This window comes from Engraulis encrasicolus, chromosome 24 (genome assembly GCF_034702125.1).
Source record: "Engraulis encrasicolus isolate BLACKSEA-1 chromosome 24, IST_EnEncr_1.0, whole genome shotgun sequence".
NCBI classification, from domain to species: domain Eukaryota; kingdom Metazoa; phylum Chordata; class Actinopteri; order Clupeiformes; family Engraulidae; genus Engraulis; species Engraulis encrasicolus.
In genome coordinates this window covers 13,308,854-13,331,499 of record NC_085880.1, presented here as the reverse complement: position 1 = coordinate 13,331,499, position 22,646 = coordinate 13,308,854, and the positions used below count along the sequence as shown (strand labels likewise).

Genomic DNA, 22,646 nt, shown 5'->3' with positions numbered 1-22,646 from the left:
GTTCCTGTTGCATTTATTCAAAGAAACCTATTAAAATCTACTGTCTTATGTTGTGACTAATGTTGTGCTACTCTGCGGTGCATTGCCACTTTGCTGCTGTATGTAGTTTAACAGCTTATTATTCCCGGCTCACTCCTGGATATATTTATCTTGAGTGTATTTAAATGTGTCAATCACAGGTTCAGAATGTAAATAACGCTTGTCATTGATTTAATCTGCTTAAGCCATCAACAGTCATACCATGCTTGTAGAACGGCTTCATCTCTACTCTTTCTTGCTGTGCTGTTTTTAACTCTAGTTAATAGTACATGTCCCCAACACTGTTAAATGCTACCAGTTGTGTCGTTAAACAACTGAGAGCACTAACAGTGTTACGGACATTTATTATTTACTTATTACAGTGGTTTTGTTTTGTCCAGCACCTGTGCCACTGATGTGCCACTTTACTGTACTCAGCTCTACTCCACTAGACTCTACCTTACTCTACCCTCATTCACAGCGTTAACTCCTCACTTCGAGAGTACTATAGGACACACTACAGTAGAGGAGCTACTCTACTATACTCTGCTCTACTCCACTCTGTTCTACTTCATTCTCTATTCTACTCTGCTCTACTGTACTCTGCTCTGCTCTACTCTACTCTACTCTACTCTACTCTACTCTACTCTACTCTGCTCTACTCTACTCTACTCTACTCTACTCTACTTTATTCTACTCTACTCTACTCTACTACTATTCTACTTCTACTCTAGTCTTCTAATCTACAAAATTCTCTACTCTACTCTACTCTACTCTGCTCTACTCTACTCTGGTCTGTTTTTCACTCTTCTCACACCTCTCTCTCTTGTCGTACAGGTGAAGTTCTCATTGTATGTTCAGTACTTGCGTGCGATGGGCTGGGGCTACACCGCGCTGGTCTTCCTCATGTATTTCATCCAGAACATCGCCTTCATCGGCTCCAACCTGTGGCTGAGCGACTGGACCACAGACTCGATCACCTATTTCAACCAGACTTACCCCGCCAGCGTCAGGGACATGAGGATTGGCGTCTTCGGAGTTCTCGGTGTGGCACAAGGTACGAGGCTAGACACTGGATGTGGCACCAGGGAAGATGACAGGGGAGGGACAAAGGGGTCAATTGTCCTGGGCCCTGGGAGAGGGAGACAGAGGGGGGCAGAATTGGGCACTATTACATTGTATGTGTCTATGGGAGTCTTTTGAGATGCCCGGGACTGGCTAAAGCTGTAACCGGCCCTGGTGTCACAATACACTAAATGTGTGTCTAGATACTGATTTTCACATGCTTCCAAGACTGTGCTGTGAAACAAACTATTACATGAAAAAACATTCATCTGACATATTTGTGCTGTGAAACAAACCATTAAATGAAAAAAACATTCATCTGACATATTTCTCACCGTTGCTTAGGGATGGGGCGTCGCTGTGATGTGTTGTCGTTATTTTGTGCTCTAAATGCCAGATCATTTTCACAAGCATTCAACAAGAAACAAATCAAATTCGATTCAAATCAAATTCGTTATCTGGGTCCCCTGCTGATAAAGAACTGATGGAGTGTGTGTGTGTGTGTGTGTGTGTGTGTGTGTGTGTGTGTGTGTGTGTGTGTGTGTGTGTGTGTGTGTGTGTGTGTGTGTGTGTGTGTGTGTGTGTGTGCGTACGTGTGCATGTGCGTGTGCGTGTGCGTGTGCGCGCGTGTGTGTGGGCGCACATGTGTGGGCGCGCGTTAGGGGTGGGCGATATGGTAAAAATGTTGTAACACGATTTTTTAACATGAAATCTCGATTTCGATTTTTTATCACGATCTTCCATCCAAAAAATAAAAACAACAAAAAACAACTTTCATATACTTGCAATTTGTAATTTGCAGTCAATAAAATGTTAACACACTGATGATACTCTCATAAAGTGTACAATTGGAATACAATAATGTAAAGAATAAAGTGAAGACAACAACACAAGTGAGAAAACGTCACTCTGATGCTGATAATAAACATCCTCACTGCAAGACGATCTATACGATTTCTCCACTTTGGCAGATTCGAGACGATATTTTACTCAATATCACGATTCACGATTTAATATCGTCATATCGCCCACCCCTAGCGCGCGTGCGTGTGTGTGTACGTACGTGTGTGTGATTAGCTAATGATGTTCTCTTGCTCTGTCTTCTGAAGGCTTCTTCATCTTCCTGGGTACGCTGCTGCTGGCGGACGGGGCGATCGCGGCGTCGCGCCTCCTCCACTCGCGCCTGCTGGGCAACGTGCTCCGAGTGCCCATGATGTTCTTCGACACCACGCCCTCCGGCAGGGTCGTCAACCGCTTCGCCAAGGTATGAGGAGAGAGGAGAGGAGAGGAGAGGAGAGGAGAGGAGAGGAGAGGAGAGGAGAGGCGACTGGGTGAGAGGAGAAAAGAGGAGAGGAGAGGACATGGCATGACAGGGCAGGACAGGACAGGACAGGAGAGGAGAGGAGAGGAGAGGAGAGGAGAGGAGAGGAGAGGAGAGGAGAGGAAAGGAAAGGAGGGGAGAGGAGAGGAGAGGAGAGGAGAGGAGAGGAGAGGAGAGGAAAGGACATGACATGATATGACCAGGGCAGGGCAGGACAGAACAAGAGAGGAGAGGAGAGGAGAGGAGAGGAGAGGAGAGGAGAGGAGAGGAGAGGAGAGGAGAGGGTGGTAGGAGAGAATGATACTGCTTTCAGGCCGGCCAGAATGCTGATGCTCATTCCTGTACCAGTTACGTTGGCAAGCAAAGTGCATAGTCATACCTGTGAACCACTTTTGTTCATGCCGTTCATACCGGCTTGTTACTGTGCCGTATGTGAACATGTGTTACCTGTAGGAACCAAAAAAACGAGAAAGCATTTTTCCGATTCCTAAACGCGTCAATCAGTTTGAATTTCGGTGTGGGACCAGAACGGTCATGCTGAACATGCTGTGTGTGTGAGAGGAGAGGGAGTAACAACATGCTCAGAGTGCCCATAATGATCTTCAACACCGTGACCCCCGGAAAGGTTGTGAAACGCGGGGCCAAGGTAGCGCGTGTGTCGTGTCTTTTCTTGGTAGTACCTCAGTTGATGGAACTGCATAACGTTCACTTCCACACCTCAAGGACTGTTCCATAACTGCATAAAATGAAATGGAATTGCTGATGTGTGGAAGTGAATGTTATGCAGTTCCATTTTCTATCAACTTTTTATTCCCAACTGATTCTTCACTTCAAAACATGACTGTTTGGCAATATCTCTGCCGTAGAGAGAGTTGAAAACAACAACAAACCTCCACATCAAATCATAGCAGTTAATACATTGGATTGCCCTCCGCATTTTTTTTGTATACTGTATTTGTTTTGCGGATGTTTTCTTTCAACTCTTGATTTTGATATGGTTTTGATATGGCTATTTTTTTTGGCAATGTGAACAGCCTGGTGTGTGGGTGGCTGAAAATGTTTTGGTTGAGGAGGGTGTCGGGGGATGGGTTATGTAGTGTTGAGTTGATTGATTCTGTTTGTTTTGTTCTTGCATCCAAAACAAATGACATACAAAAAAGTACAAGTGGACTATGGTCCAAAGCTCTGAAAAGCACCACAAACGTATGACCTCAGTCAATTACCAAGTTGTGTTGTATTATATAAGCTAAACATATTATATTATTTAAGCATGCCATATTATGATTAAATATGTATGGCATTCACACTGCCGTGATAAAAAAAACAATAGTGCATGTGTAGAAATTCTGGGTATTTTGTAACTACAAAGATGCAGCTAGTGTTACCTTGAAAATACTGACTATATTGATGATTATGATAATGATTACGCGTTGATTAAGATGATATTATAATTATAATAATAATAATAATAAAATAAATTGTTCTCATTGCTGATTAGAACTTGAATAATTAAAATGGTGGCCTTGATTTTTCATTTCGAATCTGTTTGACTACCGGCATTGCTTGTTTTGCCCATCACATTTTCTATCTTGTCGTTGCGAGGCAAGGGAGTTAGATCTCTCTATATACTTAACTCTAACTGTGCACAGTAGATGGACAGTAGATGGGCAGCCATGGCTCAGTGGTTAGAGCACTGGCCTTTAGGTCACAGACTTGCAGGTTCAATTCCTACCCTTACCATGGCTGAAGTGCCCTTGAGCAAGCCACCTAACCCTGCATTGCTCCAGGGCTGTAACCAATACCCTGAACCTTAATAAGTGTAAATTGCTTAGGATACAAGTGTCAGCTTAGTGTAATGCAACAGATGAGATGATGTACAGTACGTTTAAATGTGTAGTTCTCATATTTCCTCTGGACAGGTTCAGAGGAGATGAGATAACAACAACTTCATTTTATAAAACACCATTGAAAACACCCAAGGTTGCTTTACATGGCATGTATGAGTATGTACTGTATATGTACACATACTGTATGTGTATGCTTATATATGCATAGGAAGTGTGTGGGGTAGGCGGGTTGTGCTTTGAGCTGCCTTTTGAACTTGCAGTAGAAGTACTGAAGGCTCTGTCACCCCATGTCTTTATCTCCCTCTATTGTACTTTGTAACGTTGTCACCGGTTTGAAAAAAATAATAATAAATCTTAATAGTTCGTTGGGCGGGAGGCAGTCGAAACTGCCACCGGTTTAACATGCGCCACAGTCCCAAAAAAGGAATAAATCACCACCAGTCAAGAGTTCGTCATGCAATCAATTATATTAAGTTCCTGTGCTCACAATATACCCATCACAATCAAACAGTCAAAAAAATGTCCCATATACAACTGAGTCCCGATTAATTGAGCAGTGTGTTCATTTTCCTTAATCACAGTTCATTTGGGGAAATGTTTATCAGGCTTTAGGACTATATGTGGAGACTATAGGAGACTATAGGACTATATAGGAGAAAATTAGGAGTGTAGAATATTTGAAACAGAGTCTCCACTCTGTTGCAACTTGTTTACGGCACGGGAATAATTCCCATGTCGATCTCTTTCCCCCCTCCACTCTCCTCTTACCCCCTCTCTGCTCCTCTCCTCTCATCTCCACTCCCCTCTTCTCCTCTCCTCTTACCCCCTCTCTGCTCCTCTCCTCCCCTCTTATCCCCTCTCCTCTCCTCTCCTCTCCTCTCCTCTCATCTCCACTCCTCTCCTCTGCTCTCCTCTCCTCTCCTCTCATCCCCTCTCTTCTCCTCTCCTCTCCTCTTACTCCCTCTCCGCTCCTCTCCTCTTCTCCTCTCCTCTTATCCCCTCTCCACTCCTTTTTTCTTACCCTCTTACGTCATCCATTCATCCATCCATTCATTCATTCATTCGTGTACTCCTGCCCTCCCCAGGACATGTTGACGGTGGATGAGATGATCCCGATGTCGTTCCGCTCGTGGCTGCTGTGTCTACTGGGCGTGATCGGCACCCTGTTCGTAATCTGCCTGGCCACACCCCTTTTTATCGCCGTTATCGTGCCTCTGGCTGTGGTGTACTATTTTGTACAGGTGAGAAGGAACACATACACACACACTCACACACTCAATAATACTAGAGATGCACCGGTTCCGGATCGGAAAAGGCAGGATAATAGGGCTTTTCACAGGATCCGTATCCGGCAGGATCTTAAGCAGTGGATCCGGTAGTTACCTAAAAATCAGGATCTGGTGCATCTCTAGTTTTTACGTAGCCTAGGCTTTTCAGTCAGTCTTTCACAACCACAATCACTGCATGGATTGAAAGGTCTTTGGAAGCAGCCGTTGCATACAGTTTGGCAGCAAGCCAATGAGTCTAAAAAATAGTTTGAGCCAACGTAATAAAAAGGGCCCACGTGTGCGAGTAGACTATGTGTTTCAACCCTTTCGTAGGATCCGGTATCCGGTTCCGGATCCGGTAGGATCTTAGGCAGTGGCTCCGGTATTCGGCAGGATCTTAAAAATCAGGATCCAGTGCATCTCTCAATAATACACACGGCACAAAAGGAACATGCTTGCACGCACATAACTCATGCATGCTCATGTACGGTACACACAAGCCACACAAAAAACATTCACACACAATGCACATGGGAACGTATGTGTGTGTATGCGTGTCTGTGTGTGCGTGCATGTGTGCGTGCGTGCATGTATGTGTGTATGTGTGTGTGTATGGCTGCACACATGTGCTGAAATCCACAGAGGTTTTACGTGGCGACTTCGAGGCAGCTGCGTCGTCTGGACTCTGTGTCTCGCTCCCCCATCTATTCCCACTTCGGGGAGACTGTTGCCGGGCTGTCGGTCATCCGGGCCTATGGACACCAGGAGCGCTTCCTCATGCACAACGAGAAGACCATGGACGAGAACCTCAAGAGTGTCTACCCATGGATCGTCTCCAACAGGTGGGCTTCAATCAGGGGAGAACAGACTGGATTGAGAAATTAAGGCCTTGGGTGCGCGTATTCAGATATTTTACCACCACCATCAAATTCTAAGTATTCATTATGACTGGGAAATTACACTTGTCATGCATGAAATGCGGGATTTTCTCCAAGTCCGCCATTTTGAATGACATCTTTAACAGTGTAATTACATGTCCTAACTGCATTCGGAACAGTGCTCCTGCTTCTGCTGCATGCAACTGTAATGGCTGCTGCCCTCTCTTGGTGCTTCTCCAGTTTGTCATCACATTCTGTTTCTAATAACTGGCCGCCAACAGAGGGTTTTTTTTTTCTTGCCATGCCTGGCTCTGTGTTAGGTGGTCAGTGAATTAACTGTAGTCACTGTAGTGACACCGTTTTTTTATGGGTGACAGGTGGCTAGCCATTCGACTGGAGTTTCTGGGAAACCTGGTGGTGTTCTTCTCCGCCTTGTTCGCCGTGATTTCACGAGAAAGCCTGAACAGTGGCCTCGTCGGGCTGTCCATCTCATACGCTCTGAACGTAAGTCTCTCACTCCACCTAATGACCCCAATCTGCTAGCTTATTTTGTTTGCATAGATCAATTGTCATTGCTGCCTACACTTTCAGAGGTGTCAAAAGTAAAAGAAGTTAAAGCAAAGCCTGCAACAGATTATTTCCAACACCGTTAACTTTACTAATTACCAGTGTGCCTCATTCTGCGCTGGTTGTATTAAATTTGTGGCTTTTCTTTTTACGTGTTTACGTTTTTCAGTTACACCACAATGTATCCACCACCTCATTAGGAACAGTGGAATAACTGGTGTAACAAGTTATGTTACTAACAGCTATGTGCTAGTGTTGTACTTACACCATACATTCACTAATAGTTGTATTTTTGACACCCCTGTCCACTTGTCACTATTTATTTGCATTCACAACGAAGTTACAATGAGATTTACACTAAAACATATTTAATTTATTTGACAGCTTCGTTGACTCTTTCTGTTTGCACATTAGGTGACTCAGACTTTAAATTGGTTGGTGAGAATGACCTCTGAGCTGGAGACCAACATTGTTGCCGTGGAACGAGTGGATGAGTACACAGAGATAAAGAACGAGGTAAATATTCTACTTTTGCGCACAAGAGCCTTCAACATTTTAGTGAAATGATTACAACTTGTCAAAAAGAACTGCAAAATTCTGTCCTGATGGTGGCCTGCGCCATGTCCTAGCAACCACACAAAAGTTAAATCTGTCTTGAAGTTCAGAAACAAAAGATGTCTACAGTAGTAGTTCTCAAATTGAACATGAATTGAATAAGAATTACATACATAATTGAATCACATAAGAATTACACAAGTTGGATGAACCAGAATCTTCACGGAAACTAGCTGAATGCATTTTGTCCTTCATCTTGTTTATTCAGGCTGCCTGGACCACAGATAAGCGGCCAGACCAAAGCTGGCCCGAGTCCGGCAAGATCCGATTTGAGGACTTCAAGGTCCGCTACCGCCCCGAGCTGGACCTGGTCCTGCACGGAATCACTTGCGACATCGACAGCACAGAGAAGGTATGTGTATATATGAAGACTAGAGTTCTGTAGCAAAATGACACATCCGCCTTTACCAGACTTTACAAGACCAGGAAGAACTGGTGTAACCGCTGTGTAATATCTTGTGCTAGTGTTGCACTGGCACCATAAATTCACTTCTACTTTTACTTTGGCTACCTCTGGTTATTATCCCCTTAATGCGCGCCGTACCTCCAGTGGCACGCTGTAATAGTCATTGAAATGTAACTACCATAGCACTACAATACTATGACACAACACAGGCCCTTTAGTAATGCACCACGACTTGGTCATTACCATACTGGTAACAACAAATTTATGAAGTCGCGTCTTAATGGGTTAATATCAGTCTGGGACATTGCTTTATACTGCTCAGTTTGTCTCAATTTAATCACCTAACAGCCTTTTAGAATAGATGGTTGTTTCAAATTCCATACTGCACCAGTAAGAAGAGTGTAGTATATGGGCTCCCGCACAGGGGCGTCAGTAGACCCAATACTATACAGGGGCACAATAGGGCACCAAAAAGAAATGCGAGCGCGCAAAAGCGCGAGCATAATTATCCTTGCGATATCCGAGAGAATAACTTTCTGATGTCCATCTACAAGAACAATGTTGTTTGAGTTGAATTGAAATTATAGGCTAACTAATACAGTAGGCTGTTATCTAGTTCCGGTCATTGAGATAACAAATAATTCAATGCCAGCAAAATATCATAAAATAGCTAAATACTAGCCTACTAGTACAACATAGGCCTACTTCTTCCATAACTCTACATACCTGACACACCACAAAACTGAATAACAAAAACAGGGCATTCTTCTATATATATGCAAGCTATGAATTATCAGTTTCTTGTTGTAGTGTGTGTGTGTGTGTGTGCGTGCGCGCGCGTCTGTGTGTGCCGGACCGGTGCATGTTCACGTCAAGAGGGGGAGCCAGAGTAGGCCTATAACACATGGGCATTGCGTATGCATTCAATCGAATAGTTGGCTGTGTTCACGGCATTATGTTTAAAAAGTAACCACTCTGTCTTTAAAGTAACCACCTGCATGTCATCATGCCCCCTTAATGTCTGTGCATTTGTCTGTAAGCCCACTCGAGCAGCAAACGCCAGAATGAGAATCATTTCAGAATAGTTCATTTTCAACTCTGAGACCAACGTGTGCTTGGGCTGCATTAAGCCAGCCAGCCTCCAACTTGCCTGGACGATGGCTTATTTAAGCATGCGCTGGGCTATTTTTAAAAGCAACAGCATAGCCAACAAAACAGCTTCCAGCTACGAGTGTTGTATTCCGTTATAGGGCGCTAGTAGCCTACACTCTAAGAAAATTTCCCTGCAAAATAGCGGCAGTTACTGGCAATTATATTTACCTGTAATTCTACTGTTATTTCACACCAAAAATCAAATACAGCTCATTGCTGTTTAATGTATCACAGTATATAACATTTTTTCAGCAGCAATTGAACTGTTAAATAACAGTACTCTACAGAACGTTCACAGTATTAGTATTGTTAAACTAAAAGTGCTCTACAATATTTATGCAGTAGTATGAGTAAAATAACAGTATATTTCAGTTAAAAAGTTGAATTGTACTGTGTGATGACAGGCAAATACTGGGTCATAGTTGTATTCATGAATATGGCCATGGCAACTTCCCACCCCACCCATCATTCTCCATAACTGTGGTACCCTGGCCATGTTACCACCCCACCCTCCCATCGTTCACCATGACTGGAGTGCCTTGAGCATGATACTATGGCGCTATGCTGTATTGAGAAAATGGTTTGCAGTGGTCCTTTGAAAGTGTGGGCATGAATAAAATTAGTGAATGAATGAATGAATAAATGAGTATGCAGTGCTATGTTACAATGATAGTGTGCAAGGTGGGCTTTTTACTGTATCTCTTGATGAGCCAATGATGAATATAGCATTGGTCAGTCTTTAAAAAAATATTTTGCACCAAGCAGCACTACAAGCTAGCTCTCAAAGCAATGCCTAATTTGCAGCAGGCATATTATATGCAACAATGCCACAAATGATGCCACATACAGCAAGCTTTCACGAAGAGGAAAGTATGCAAGCCTGTAAGCAAGCTTGTAGGCAAGCCAGCAGGCAGGCAAGCAACTGAAGTGTTGATAGTCCAGATTTATATACAGGTGCAAGAGTACCATGTGACCAGAGTCATCAGGCCCTTGGCAGGTGACGCCTGTAATTGAATAATGGCATAACAGCCCTACTCAGGTGAGGCCAGGCACTGATTAGCAGATTGGTTTAGAAGGGGCTGCTTGTTGCAAGAGTGTTACAAGTTCTTAAAATGTTTCAGCCATTCACACTTTCATCACTATCAAAATGCATGTGCTACTCACACTTTGCTGCATCAAGCACTTTTTAAGTATTGTAGTTTCCTTAGAAATTGTTTCATCATGCTTGATAGTATCAGATAATCTTTAACCAGTCAGAATGACTTCAGTTCTTCAGGTGGTATTGAAGTTTGATGGTGATCACGGACAAGTGGAGGATGAATGGGTTTCAATGGTGCTGCCTAGTGCATGTCTAGCCTAGGCTTTTCAGTCTTTCACAACCCCAATCACTGCATGGAGTGAAATCCCTTTGGAAGCGGCTATTGCAGGCAGTGTGGCAATAAGTCAATGAGTCTAAAAAATAGTTTGCGCCAACGTAATAAAAAGGGCCCACGTGTGCGAGTAGACTATATGTTTCAACCCTTTTGTAGGATCCGGTATCCGGTTCCGGATCTGGCAGGATCTTAAGCAGTGGATCTGGTATCCGGCAGGATCCTAAAAATCAGGATCCGGTGCATCTCTAGTTTTTTCCACAATGGCGAATACTGCTATTGTGCAGTACTTACTGTTTATGCTCAATATGTGACTCAAAGTAATATTTTCACAGTAGTTGTCTGTTTTTTCGAAAAACAGTAGAATGCTGTTGCAGAATTGCCGTAAATAAACAGCTATTTGTTACAGTGTAGGCTATAACATCGGGGCCATTGGTTGCAGGCAACTTTGTCAAGATGTCAAAAAATATGCCGATAGCTAGCTAACAAATCTGACAAGAAAAGTTGGGGTAGTCCATCACGGGATCATCACCCCCTGAAAACACGAACGTAAAGAATTGAGAAACAGCACAACATGGCAAATAGCTGGTGAAGCCGACATTTGTGATCTTTCTCCGATCAACAGGTCCAGCTTAAACAGTAACAGTTTAATATATGAGCGAACTGCCTGGCTACTGTAGCATAACGACAGACGTGACCACATAGGCTAACACCACTTCAGAGAGACGGTCCTTCGCAAGATGAAACATGTTCTACACATTTGATTGACATACTATGCTTAGTTTACAGATGATAACAAAAAAATGACGCTTACTGTTTACTTCACTTCACACCGGCCGGAGTGAATGGTCGATGTGTTGGTCAGGTTCGGTTCAAAAAGCCAACATTTTCATGTGCTGCCCAAATCTCGTTATCAAGAAGAATGATTCTTCCTCAATTCGTCACATTTCATTGCAGCGGTCGGCCAATGAGGGGGGGCACCATGCAATTCACCACGTAATTCAAATAGTCAATTTCTTCAGGGTGTCAAATAACTAGGTTGTATTACAATCAATGTTTTAGTGTGTCTTCACTAGGAGAACTAGTAGGCCTGTCGTGATTTTTAAAGATAGTATGAAAAACTCCTGCATGGCTCTGTGTATTAGTCAACAGGCAACTCTCCGGCTACATGAGTGCGAGTGGCCGTGGCGGCAAGTGGATTCTGATTAGGCGTAGGGCAGGCTGCGTCCGTGTCAGACTTAAATTCTAACTTAAGTGTCTTGGCCTATTTTAACAAAAAAAATAATGCAAGCATGTATTCTGTAGATTACCAGATGAGTCAGACTTAAATAATAAAAAAATAAAGGTATAAATAAATTAATTAATTAAAAATTCAGTGCCCATTGACCCTGGCACCGCAGATCCATAACAGGGCACGTGCCCGGGTAAAAATGGTCTAACGACGCCGATGCTCCCGCACCTCAAGTGCTCTTGAGCAGTCTATTGAATCCAACATGGCATTGAGGGCCGCAGTCTGCAATGTCTTGTTTTCTGCATATAAGTCCTTGTGGCCTTGTGAAGTGGAGATTGTGAAGAGTAGAGTACAACCAAGCATCGTCTAGTGGAGTTAGATAAATCAATCACCATGTAAAGAAGTGTGCTCAGCTTCGGTCTCCTAAGGGGGCATTGTCCCCTCTTTCTTCTTCTCTTTCTTTGGCGTTCTTTGGTGGTGTCTTTTGTATGAGATGTGCGCTTCCGAACTCAATTTATTCTCGACCTCACGTTACTTCACGTTAAATGAGATATACTACGAGAATGTGTGTGAACACCTGTTTTTATTGTATTGATACATCTAAATATTTTGGAGTGTAATGTACTTAGCTTTGCAGATGTTCACATATGCAAAGCGTAGCCCCTTAATGCGCGCCGTACCTCCAGTGGCACGCTGTAATAGTCATTGAAATGTAACTACCATAGCACTACAATACTATGACACAACACAGGCCCTTTAGTAATGCACCACGACTTGGTCATTACCATACAGGTAACAGCAATTGTATAAAGCCGCGTCTTAAGGGGTTAATCAGTAAATCCACGAAAATCTTGGTGCATATGGCCACAGGCCTGGAGGAAGGTACGGTATAAAGTGTGTGGAAGGCCATTAGGAAACGGGTATCTACGAAGTAATATGGGTGTAAATCACAGCCTCCATGACGATACAATACAATATTGATATCTAATCTCATTATTCGATGCGATGCGATTCGATTATTTGACACCAAATTCTGACTATTCCACCTGAGTGTTGCAGTAGATATCAAGACTCATCAGACCAGCCAACATTTTTCCGATCTTCTAGTGTCGTTTATGGTGAGCCTGTCCAAATTGTTACCTCATTTTCCTGTTCTTAGCTGACAGGAGTGGCAACAAATGTGATTTTCTGCTGCTGTAGCCCATTTGCCTCAAGATCTGAGGTGCTGTGTAATCAGGGATTCTCTTATGCATACCTCAGTTGTAATGAGTGGTTATGTGACTTAATGTTGCCTTTGTATCAGCTCAAACCAGTCTGGCCATTCTCCTCTGACCTCTGCCATCAACAAGGCATTTTTGCCCACAGAATCGCTGCTCATTTTTTGCTCATTCTTTGTAAACCCTAGAGATGGTTGTGTGTGAAGTTCCCAGTAGATCAGTCTTTTCTAAAATACTCAAATCAAGCCTTTAGAGCCATGCCATGTTCAAAGTCATTTAAATAACCTTTCTTCCCCATTATGATGCTCGGTTTTAACTTCATCAGATCATCTCAACCATGTTGACATGCACAAATGCATGGAGTTGCCCCCATGTGATTGGCTGATCAGAAAGTTGCCTCAATGAGCAGTTGTAACGGGTGTTCCTAATATAGTGGCCGGTGAGTGTATATCACGATATATCGATACATTTTGATGATTATTTACACCCCTAGTATCTAATCAAGGGTGTGATGGAGGCTTCATTTTAGAGTTGACATTCTAAGATTGTCAAAATGGTGGTGTGACTGTTTGTTATTAGCCTGCAGCATTGATGTAAATCCTGGTGGGAGTGTGTGAAGTGGACTCAAGTTCCTTATGTTGGTTTGTTGTACTGAGAATGTAAACAGATTCACTGCTACTATAGCGGGATCAGATTTGGACAAGAGCACTGGTGTCTGTGTGTGTGTGTGTGTGTGTGTGTGTGTGTGTGTGTGTGTGTGTGCGTGTGTGCGTGCGTGCGTGCGTGCGTGCGTGCGTGCGTGCGTGCGTGCGTGCGTGCGTGCGTGCGTGCGTGCGTGCGTGTGTGTGTGTGTGAATCAATATGGTCTATGTGCCTATTTATGAGAAGGGGCGATTATATCGATTAAGGTGGTATGAGATGAGGAAAGTAAGGGAAAGGAAAACAAGAAGGCAAATGGCGGATGAGAGCCAGATGAGCGCAGCATCGTGTTTGCAGGATTGCTTTCCTGTCCCAGAGGGCTGTTGATTTCACATCGGTACTGTGAGATGTGTGTTTGTGTGTGTGTGTGTGTGTGTGTGTGTGTGTGTGTGTGTGTGTGTGTGTGTGTGTGTGTGTGTGTGTGTGTGTGTGTGTGTGTGTGTGTGTGTGTGTGCGTTTACGACACCATCTGTCTGTCATGCTTGACCACGCGTATCTGTCTGTCTGTCTGTCTGTCTGTCTGTCTGTCTGTCTGTCTGTCTGTCTGTGTGCAGGAGTGTGTGCGTGCATGTGTGTCCGTGTGCTCACTAGACCATCTGTGTGTGATTATACAGATCGGTATCGTGGGCCGCACTGGAGCAGGGAAGTCCAGCCTGACCAACTGCCTGTTCCGCATCATCGAGGCGGCGGACGGGAAGATCCTCATCGACGGAATCGACATCGCCGCCATCGGCCTGCACGACCTCCGCAGCCGCCTCACTATCATACCACAGGTACAACAGCTGGCTGATTTATTTTTTTTGTAAAAAGATTCGTACACTCCTATAGATTTTTTCTTCTTTAAGTTGTTTTTTCTTTTGATTGATTCAATGGCATGATGTTTCGACCTTGAGGTCTTAGATTCAATAACAAACACCGGCTTGACATATTATGTACAACCATGTAGTTGGCCAAACCACCCTACCACAGGTACAGTAGCTAGCTGAACCATCCTACCACAGGAACATCGGATAGCCAAAACAAAAAGACGCCATATCACAGGTACAATAGGAAGGAACCATAATACCAAAGATACAAGAACTAGCGGAAACAAAAGGAACCTTCATGCCACAGGTATCACAACTAGCTGAACCATCATCACTAGCCAAAACAAACTGCCATACCACTAGCACAGCAACAATTAGCTGAACAATCGTACAAGTACTAGCCGAATTATCATACCAACACGATAACTAACCAAGCTGAACCATCATCCCGCAGGTCTATCAACTAACCTCACCATCACACCACAGATACAATAACTAGCAGACCCCAAGGCATTTGGTGCTCTAGGCGATTGCCTATGCCTGGCTCGCCGGCCATGCCTCCACTCTTGCATAGAACCAATGTATGTTCCGTACTGAGGGTAGAGTCATGGCAACATTGTCTTTAGAAGGACAGGGGGATGCTAGATCGGATGCATAACCGGCATTTATTTGCTTTAATCCCTGGGCTTGGTCAGGATCCGGTGCTATTGTTGGAGTGCCTGAACCATCATATCTAGCTAAAACAAACCGCCATACCACTCACACAAAAACAACTAGCTGAACCATCACACCTCAGTTACGTACACAAAGTATCATACCAACACATAAAACGGCCTAATATAATATATTGCGATATTAATTCTGATTGTGGTTGTTTTTCACGTACCTTGGTCAGGATCCGGTGCTGTTCTCGGGAAGCCTGCGGATGAACCTGGACCCATTTGAGAAGTTCAGCGACGAGGATCTGTGGCGAGCCCTGGAGCTCTCCCACCTGAAGGAGTTCGCCAAGGGCCTGCCAGAGGGCCTCCAGTACGAGATATCCGAGGGAGGAGAGAACCTCAGGTGTGTGTGCGTGCGTGCGTGCGTGCGTGCGTGCGTGCGTGCGTGCGTGCGTGCGAGCGAGCGAGCGTGCGTGCGAGTGTTAGGGGTGTTCAGTGAAATAGAGAGTCCAGGTTACCAAAAAATAAAGCTTTTTATTGTGTGTGTGTGGTGGAGGTAGTGGGTCAGGGAGTGGTATTGAAGAGCACATGTGAGATCCCAAGCACACAAACAATAACCCAGTCCAGCCTGCCGTGCCAGTCCTATCATTTTTCTCTTTTTTGTGTTTTTCTTTGTTGTTGTTTTTTATTTATTTATGTTTTTTGATGGCATACTGGGCTGCCAAACAGCTGCCTGCTAAGCCATCCTTGAGTGGGTGTTTCATCCTTCTGTTGCCTTGGAGCTTCAATAATGCATTCTTTCAGAGACGGTTTTACCAATAGGCATACTAGGCAATTGCCTGGGGCCCCACCATAACGGCCCACTGTAGGGGCGCCCCAGTAGTCAGCCAAGCCATGGTAAATGCCAGCAAAAATAATTCAAAAAGGCCCGATGTCTATAAGGGCAGCTCCATGCCTAGGGCCCTAAAGTGGGTAGAACTGCCACAACATTCTCTCTTGGAATCCGTTCAAGAGTAGAATTCTGATTTCTCTGTGTGCTGTGAGACATGATTAGGCTTAACAAGCTGATTAGGGACAGCTATCTTGAGTATCTTTGTGGCACTTTAATTATTGGCCGAATGTATCATTAATTAGATGGCTAGATAAAGAGTGTTTCGTCTCCTGTATGGTACATAGCTTCCTTCGTCTCCTTGTTATGTTGACTGAGGGTGCATCATGGCTCCCCCTAAAAACCATGAATCAAGTGAAAAGGGAGTTTTTCCTCACCCCTGTTGCCACCAGGTGCCACATCTGAGTGCCCCATTCACTGTGACTATTTATCACTTAGGCTGGGCCTAACCCTAATATCTACAGTTCTTATCTCTTCTTTAAACTCCTTATTTAATTTCTACATCTACTTATATATCTATCTACTTATTTTCTCTATGCTGTCTAGTTTCTTCTCTTGTCTTCTTGCTATTCTTTCTGGTTTCTGTCTGTCTTTTCTACCTCGCTCCATTAATTTTTTCATGTTTAACATTGATGTTTATCCACTTGTTAAAGAGACACTGTGTGAGATTTTTAGTCGTTTATTTTCAGAATTCATGCTGCCCATTCACTAATGTTACCTTTTTCATGAATACTTACCACCAGCATCAAATTCTAAGTATTCATTATGACTGGAAAAACTGCACTTTTCATACATGAAAAGGGGGATATTCTCCATGGTCCACCATTTTGAATTTCCAAAAATAGCCATTTTTAGCCGCAAAAATGACTGTACTTGGACCATACTAGAAAATATGTGTTTATTACTTAGTAAACTTTCATGTAAAGATCAAATTTGACAATAGGCAGCCCAGTTTCAATGAGCAGCATAGTTGCAGTACCCTTTTTGACCATTTCCTGCACAGTGTCCCTTTAAGCACTTTGAGCTGCATGCCTTGTATGATATTGTGATATACAAATGCAGTTATTATTATTATTACAATGGGGCAGATCCACAAAGTGAGAGGCAGTAACTGGGGCTTTGCACCTTTTCTTGAATGCAGCAAATCCACAAAGGAGAGACCCCACTAAAGAGAGAATATGAACCAGGTGCCTCTCTGGGGACGTCAGCCATATTTTTCAGTGTGGGAGAGCTGCTTTGATGGAATAATTCACACTTCAAACCAAAAAGGAAGTTAAATTGCCACAAAGCATCCTTTGGGAGAAACCCAGGCTGTGCAGAAGTAGCTTCAGAGATTTTAAAAAGGAAAAGCAGTTCCACTTAGTATTGGTAATGCACATTTTCACTGTCCCATATTTGCCCATATTTAAGTCCACCAACCAGTAGTCTCAATATCCCATTAAAATAAAAATGTCAGCACATAATGTAGTTGAATTACCCCAAAATAAGGAGTTTATGGTACCCGTGAATCTGATGTCATTTTCCTTTGTCATTAACATTTTAGAATTGTAGTTGAGACCCCAAATACAACCTCTGCGTGTGCGTATGTGTGCCTGTGTGAGCATATGTGATCGTGTGTGCATGGGTATACTGTATAGTATGTAACTGTGTTATGATGTCGTCCACAGTGTTGGCCAGCGTCAGCTACTGTGCCTGGCCAGGGCTCTGCTCCGCAAGTCTCGTATCCTCATACTGGACGAGGCCACGGCCGCCGTGGACCTGGAGACAGACGACCTCATCCAGACCACCATCCGCAAGGAGTTCAGCGACTGCACCGTCCTCACCATCGCACACAGACTCAACACCATACTGGACAGCTCGCGGTAAGCCACACTACTTTAAAGACCAACACCAAAAAGGGTAAACCAATCACTCAGAGACCTTCAATACCCCTTAAAGAAACACGGTAGGATTAAAAATTAGTTAATTACCTTTCTGAGTCAGGAGATGCTTAAACAAATCATTAGTAAGCAAATGACGACTCACAACGTCAGAAATTCCCTCACTTAACTTAATTTCCTTCTAGACCAGTGTTTCTCAAACTTTTTCAGACCAAGGACCACTTAGTCCCCCCAAAAATGTTCAAGGACCACCTGTTAACTGAATTGACAGTTGACGGGTGCTAATTTGACACTGCTAATTTCGATGCAGATCACATACCTTTTATTCAAGTCTGTCTTATTGTGGTGAAAATGAGACTTCAGCTATAGCATTACAATACTGTTACAAATATAGCCTACTGCTAGCTTGTCTTGGAAAATTTTAAATCCCCTTGTGGACCACCTGAGCTCTGTCGCGGACCACTAGTGGTCCCCGGACCATACTTTGAGAATCACTGTTCTAGACTAATTAAGCTTCTCTGCTTCACTGGTATCTCTATTACTCTCGACTTCCACTAAGGATGTCTTCTATCATTACTATTCCAATGCAGCGTTACCTGGTATTAGGGCAAGGTGGGGCCAAAAAAATGGCCCGGGCATTTTTTTTTTTGGCATAGACCAGTTCTCCACTACACTCTAATATGACAGTTAGTCCACTGTCTATATATCAAAAGTACACCAGTAGACCATCCCATCTAAATTGTATGTTGATTTCTCAGGGAAAAATAAAAACAAACCCAAAAATCCCAGAAGCATCGGTCCCCGAGGACTGTCAGCCCACCAGGAAATTGCCCTGCATGCCAGATGACCAGTCTAGCCCTGCCAGGGATCCATCATGGTGGCTTAACTCTAGTGGAAGTGGAAAAGCCAAGGACTAGAAAGCCGTTCAGATATATCATGCCAGTTGAATCTTTCTATTGTTATTATTACCATTCAGATAATGTAACCTTAATGATAAGGTGGTCACCCCAAAAGAAAACTCACTGCAAGACACTAAAATGTTTGTGGCCAAGAGGGTGTTCTACACTCTGCACTGCATCGATGGGCATTAATGCACTGAGATGCTGTTGAGATGAAAGGTGTCAGGATGCAGGTGTTTGGGTTTACAAAGCTCTCTCTCTCTCTCTCCCTCTCTCTCTCTCTCTCTCTCTCTCTCTCTCTGTCTCTCTCTCTCTCTCTCTATCTCTCTCTGTCTCTCTCTCTGTCTTGCTCTCTCTCACTTTTTGTTTATTTCTTTCCTTCTGCCCTCTGTGTTTTATCATGCCAACTCCCTCTGCTACCCTTTCTTTCCATACTCTCTCTCTCTCTCTCTCTCTCTCTCTCTCTCTCTCTCTCTCTCTCTCTCTCTCTCTCTCTCTCTCTCTCTCTCTCTCTCTCTCTCTCTGCATACTCCCATGCACTCTCATTATCACCTGAAAGGCCATGGCATTGTGCACTGCCTTTGTAGTGACCGCTTTTTAAAAAAAGCACCTATCGGTTGTCCCAATAGGGGAGGGGTGGGTGGAGAAGGCAGCTGTTGATTTAAAGCTAAAAAAAAAAGCAGCCGTATGTGTAGCCGGATGTAAGAAAGAAAAACTGAACCAAACTGTACAAATTGTTTTCTGAGAAAAGACAAAGGTTACCATGGGCACACACAGATATAATTACCACACCAAGCACATTGTTTGACTTAACGGTACAGACACATACGTAAATAGACATAATTACACCAATAGAAATGCTAATACAATGAAACTACGGCCAGCAGTAAATATCATAACTACTTGAAAGAACCTTCTACTTTTCAAGCGAGATAGATATGACAAAAGTGTCTTTTTTTCCTGTGTGTTTTCTGCAGAGTGATGGTGTTGGATGCTGGTAAGATTGTGGAGTTTGATACGCCAAGCGCTCTCTTCAAAAAGCAAGGACATTTCTTCTCCATGGCAAAGGATGCTGGAATTAACTCGGTTGAATACAGTGACCATACCATGGCAAAGGATGCTGGAATCACCTCGGTTGAATACAGTGCACTATAACCTGCATATGGTACATGTCTATTACTGTATCATTGGTCTATGACCATACCATGGCAAAGGATGCTGGGATTTCCCCTTTGGATCACAGTGTTCTATAGTAGCTGGACAACATGGGGATCCTATGCTTGATTTTCTTCTTCTTCCTTCTCTCTCTCTCTCTCTCTCTCTCTCTCTCTCTCTCTCTCTCTCTCTCTCTCTCTCTCTCTCTCTCTCTCTCTTTCTCTCTCTTTCTCCCACCCCCCTTTCTCTCTCTCTTTCTCCCTCACTGTCTCTTTTTTTGTTTGCCTATGGTCCAGATTTGTACCACTGCCAAATCTGGCATTTAAACTGGTATTTGTATGTGACATAGTATTTAAGTCTCATTCATCTTTTTTGTTGATTTGTTATTGAACTGCTGATCTGTTTGTAATATATTTTCCGGTGTTTTTTACAGTGTGGCCGAGACGATGTCAATATGCTCTTGTGAAACCAAGGCCTCTTTTAGGCCTATTATTACTGTTTTATATATTAATTTTATATTTTACTGAAATAAATATGACCACCCGTGATTGGGGAACACATTACGTTTCTATTGCATTATTTATTTATTTTTATTTAGTAATACTAATAATAATGATAATAATAATAACCCTAATAATAACCGTAATAATAATAATATTTTTTATTTAAAGGGAACAGGAAATTGAAGCTGGGCTGCCTATTGCCAAATTTGATTTTTTTTTCATGAAAGTTTACTAAATAATAAACTATTATTTTCGAGTACGGCCCAAGTACAGTCATTTTTGCAGCTTTATGGAAATTCAAAATGGCTGACCATGGAGAAGATCCCCCTTTTCATGTATAAAAATAGCAATTTTTTCAGTCATAATGAATACTTAGAATTTGATGGTGGTGGTAAGTATTCATGAAAAAGGTAACATTAGTGAATGGGTAGCATGAATTCTGGAAATAAACAACTAAAAATCTCACACAGTGTCCTTTTAACACAAACATGTAATTGGAGTGTTTCTGGGTCTTCACCTTTTTCCCTTGGTGCTCATCAGTGTAGGGGCTCTCGAATTTAATCCATGTAGAGAAATTCTGAGGCACTCAAGGTTAGATTAGATTAGATTAGATTATACTTCATTACCATGCAAGCATTAAAATTGCCTTTGGTCTCACAGGGTAAAAAACAGAATATAAACACAGATAGACACAAATAGACAGAAAACACACATACAAATGCTGCATCCACCCCCCCTCCAACCACCCCTCCCAGCACACACATCATATGCAAGTCAGGCATTAGTTCAAAACCCATCTCTACAATTTGTTTTACTTTTTATTTGGCTACAATGCCTACGCGTTTTGGCCCTTATGGCCTTCTTCAGGACATGAAACGTGTAGGCATTAAATAAAAAGCAAAAGAGTGATTACCTTGAGTGCTTCAGAATTTCTCTACCTAGAGTTTTCATTTATTTATTTATTTAGCTGTGTGTGTGAGAGCAGTTTCTCACGTGAACCACAGACAATTTGCACCTTCTTGGTAACCTCCAAAACTGGTGTAGAGTTGTAGTAGAGTATCATTTATTGATCCTGAGGGACATTAAGGTGTCTAGTAGCATACATACATAAATACAGACTTTACACACAGCATTGCACATACAGTATATTCACCATACATACATATATTCACAAGGTCAGATCTCTCTCTCCCACACACACACACACACACACACACACACACACACACACACACACACACACACACACACACACACACACACACACACACACACACACACACACACACACACACACACACACACACATGATTCAAAAACTGAAAAAAGTGTCCAAAGTGTCCAGGTGCCAAAGTCGCCATGCATAGTCCAAGGAAGAAATCCAGGGTCAAGTTGAAGTGTGTCCCCCCTGTGTGTGCCCCCCCTCTTAACAATCACTCTCTCTCACACACACACACACACACACAGTGGTACAAGAGGTGATATACTGTTTACTGTGAAAAACAGTCAGTGCAATAAAAGTCCTGGCTAAAGCAGAGTTGTAGTCCTGGTTGTTTTGGGATGACGGCAGTCAATAAGAGTTCATGCGTGTTGAGGGGTGGAGTTGGCATATCAGCAACCTCCACATGGTGTGTGAATGTGACAATGTGGATGTGTATTTCAAACCACGTTGAGTCAGCTGTATAGTTGTGATATTGTGCTATATAAATACATTTTTGATAGATTGATTGGTTGTTAAATGTTTTTTTACTTTTCCCACTTTTTGCACCATCCTCTGCAGTAAGAGCAAATCTTATTGTCCCCTGAGGTTTTGTTACAGTTCAGTTCAGTTCAGTTTGGCTTATTTGATAGATGATGTGTAGGCTATGCAAGCCCAACAGAATAGCATCATAGCATTCATAGCATTTATAGCCCTCACTAATTCCCAATGCCCGTGCCTAGAAGGGCTTTTAAAATAAAATATAAAAAACAGTTTTTATTTTGAAGAGCATCCTCTCCAGTCATTCATTCAATCTAAAAGACAGCCAATACATACACATATAGATAACTTACTATATATGCATGTCCAGTCACTCGATCATTCATTCATTCACTAATTATTAAAAATGTACAATCCTTTCCTACCTTTCTACCTGACCTACCTTATGCACAGTGCCATGGACGCACACACACACACACACACACACACACACACACACACA

The 22,646-nt window shown here is 43.0% G+C and overlaps 1 protein-coding gene across 2 annotated transcripts in view; it reads left to right on the top strand.

Annotated features, from left to right (window-relative positions):
• The window catches only part of abcc2 (ATP-binding cassette, sub-family C (CFTR/MRP), member 2), a 67,195-nt gene extending 46,693 nt beyond the window's left edge, over nt 1-20,502 (top strand). For both annotated transcript variants that reach the window (XM_063191525.1, XM_063191524.1), the window contains 11 exons: nt 856-1,075; nt 2,193-2,347; nt 5,337-5,492; nt 6,162-6,361; nt 6,775-6,901; nt 7,379-7,480; nt 7,788-7,931; nt 14,269-14,427; nt 15,356-15,522; nt 17,676-17,870; nt 19,765-20,502. In XM_063191525.1, coding sequence (XP_063047595.1) covers nt 856-1,075; nt 2,193-2,347; nt 5,337-5,492; nt 6,162-6,361; nt 6,775-6,901; nt 7,379-7,480; nt 7,788-7,931; nt 14,269-14,427; nt 15,356-15,522; nt 17,676-17,870; nt 19,765-19,942 — 1,803 coding nt within the window. In that variant the 3' untranslated portion in view covers nt 19,943-20,502. The remainder of the gene's footprint in view (nt 1-855; nt 1,076-2,192; nt 2,348-5,336; nt 5,493-6,161; nt 6,362-6,774; nt 6,902-7,378; nt 7,481-7,787; nt 7,932-14,268; nt 14,428-15,355; nt 15,523-17,675; nt 17,871-19,764) is intronic.
• The last annotated feature ends 2,144 nt before the right edge of the window (nt 20,503-22,646 follow it).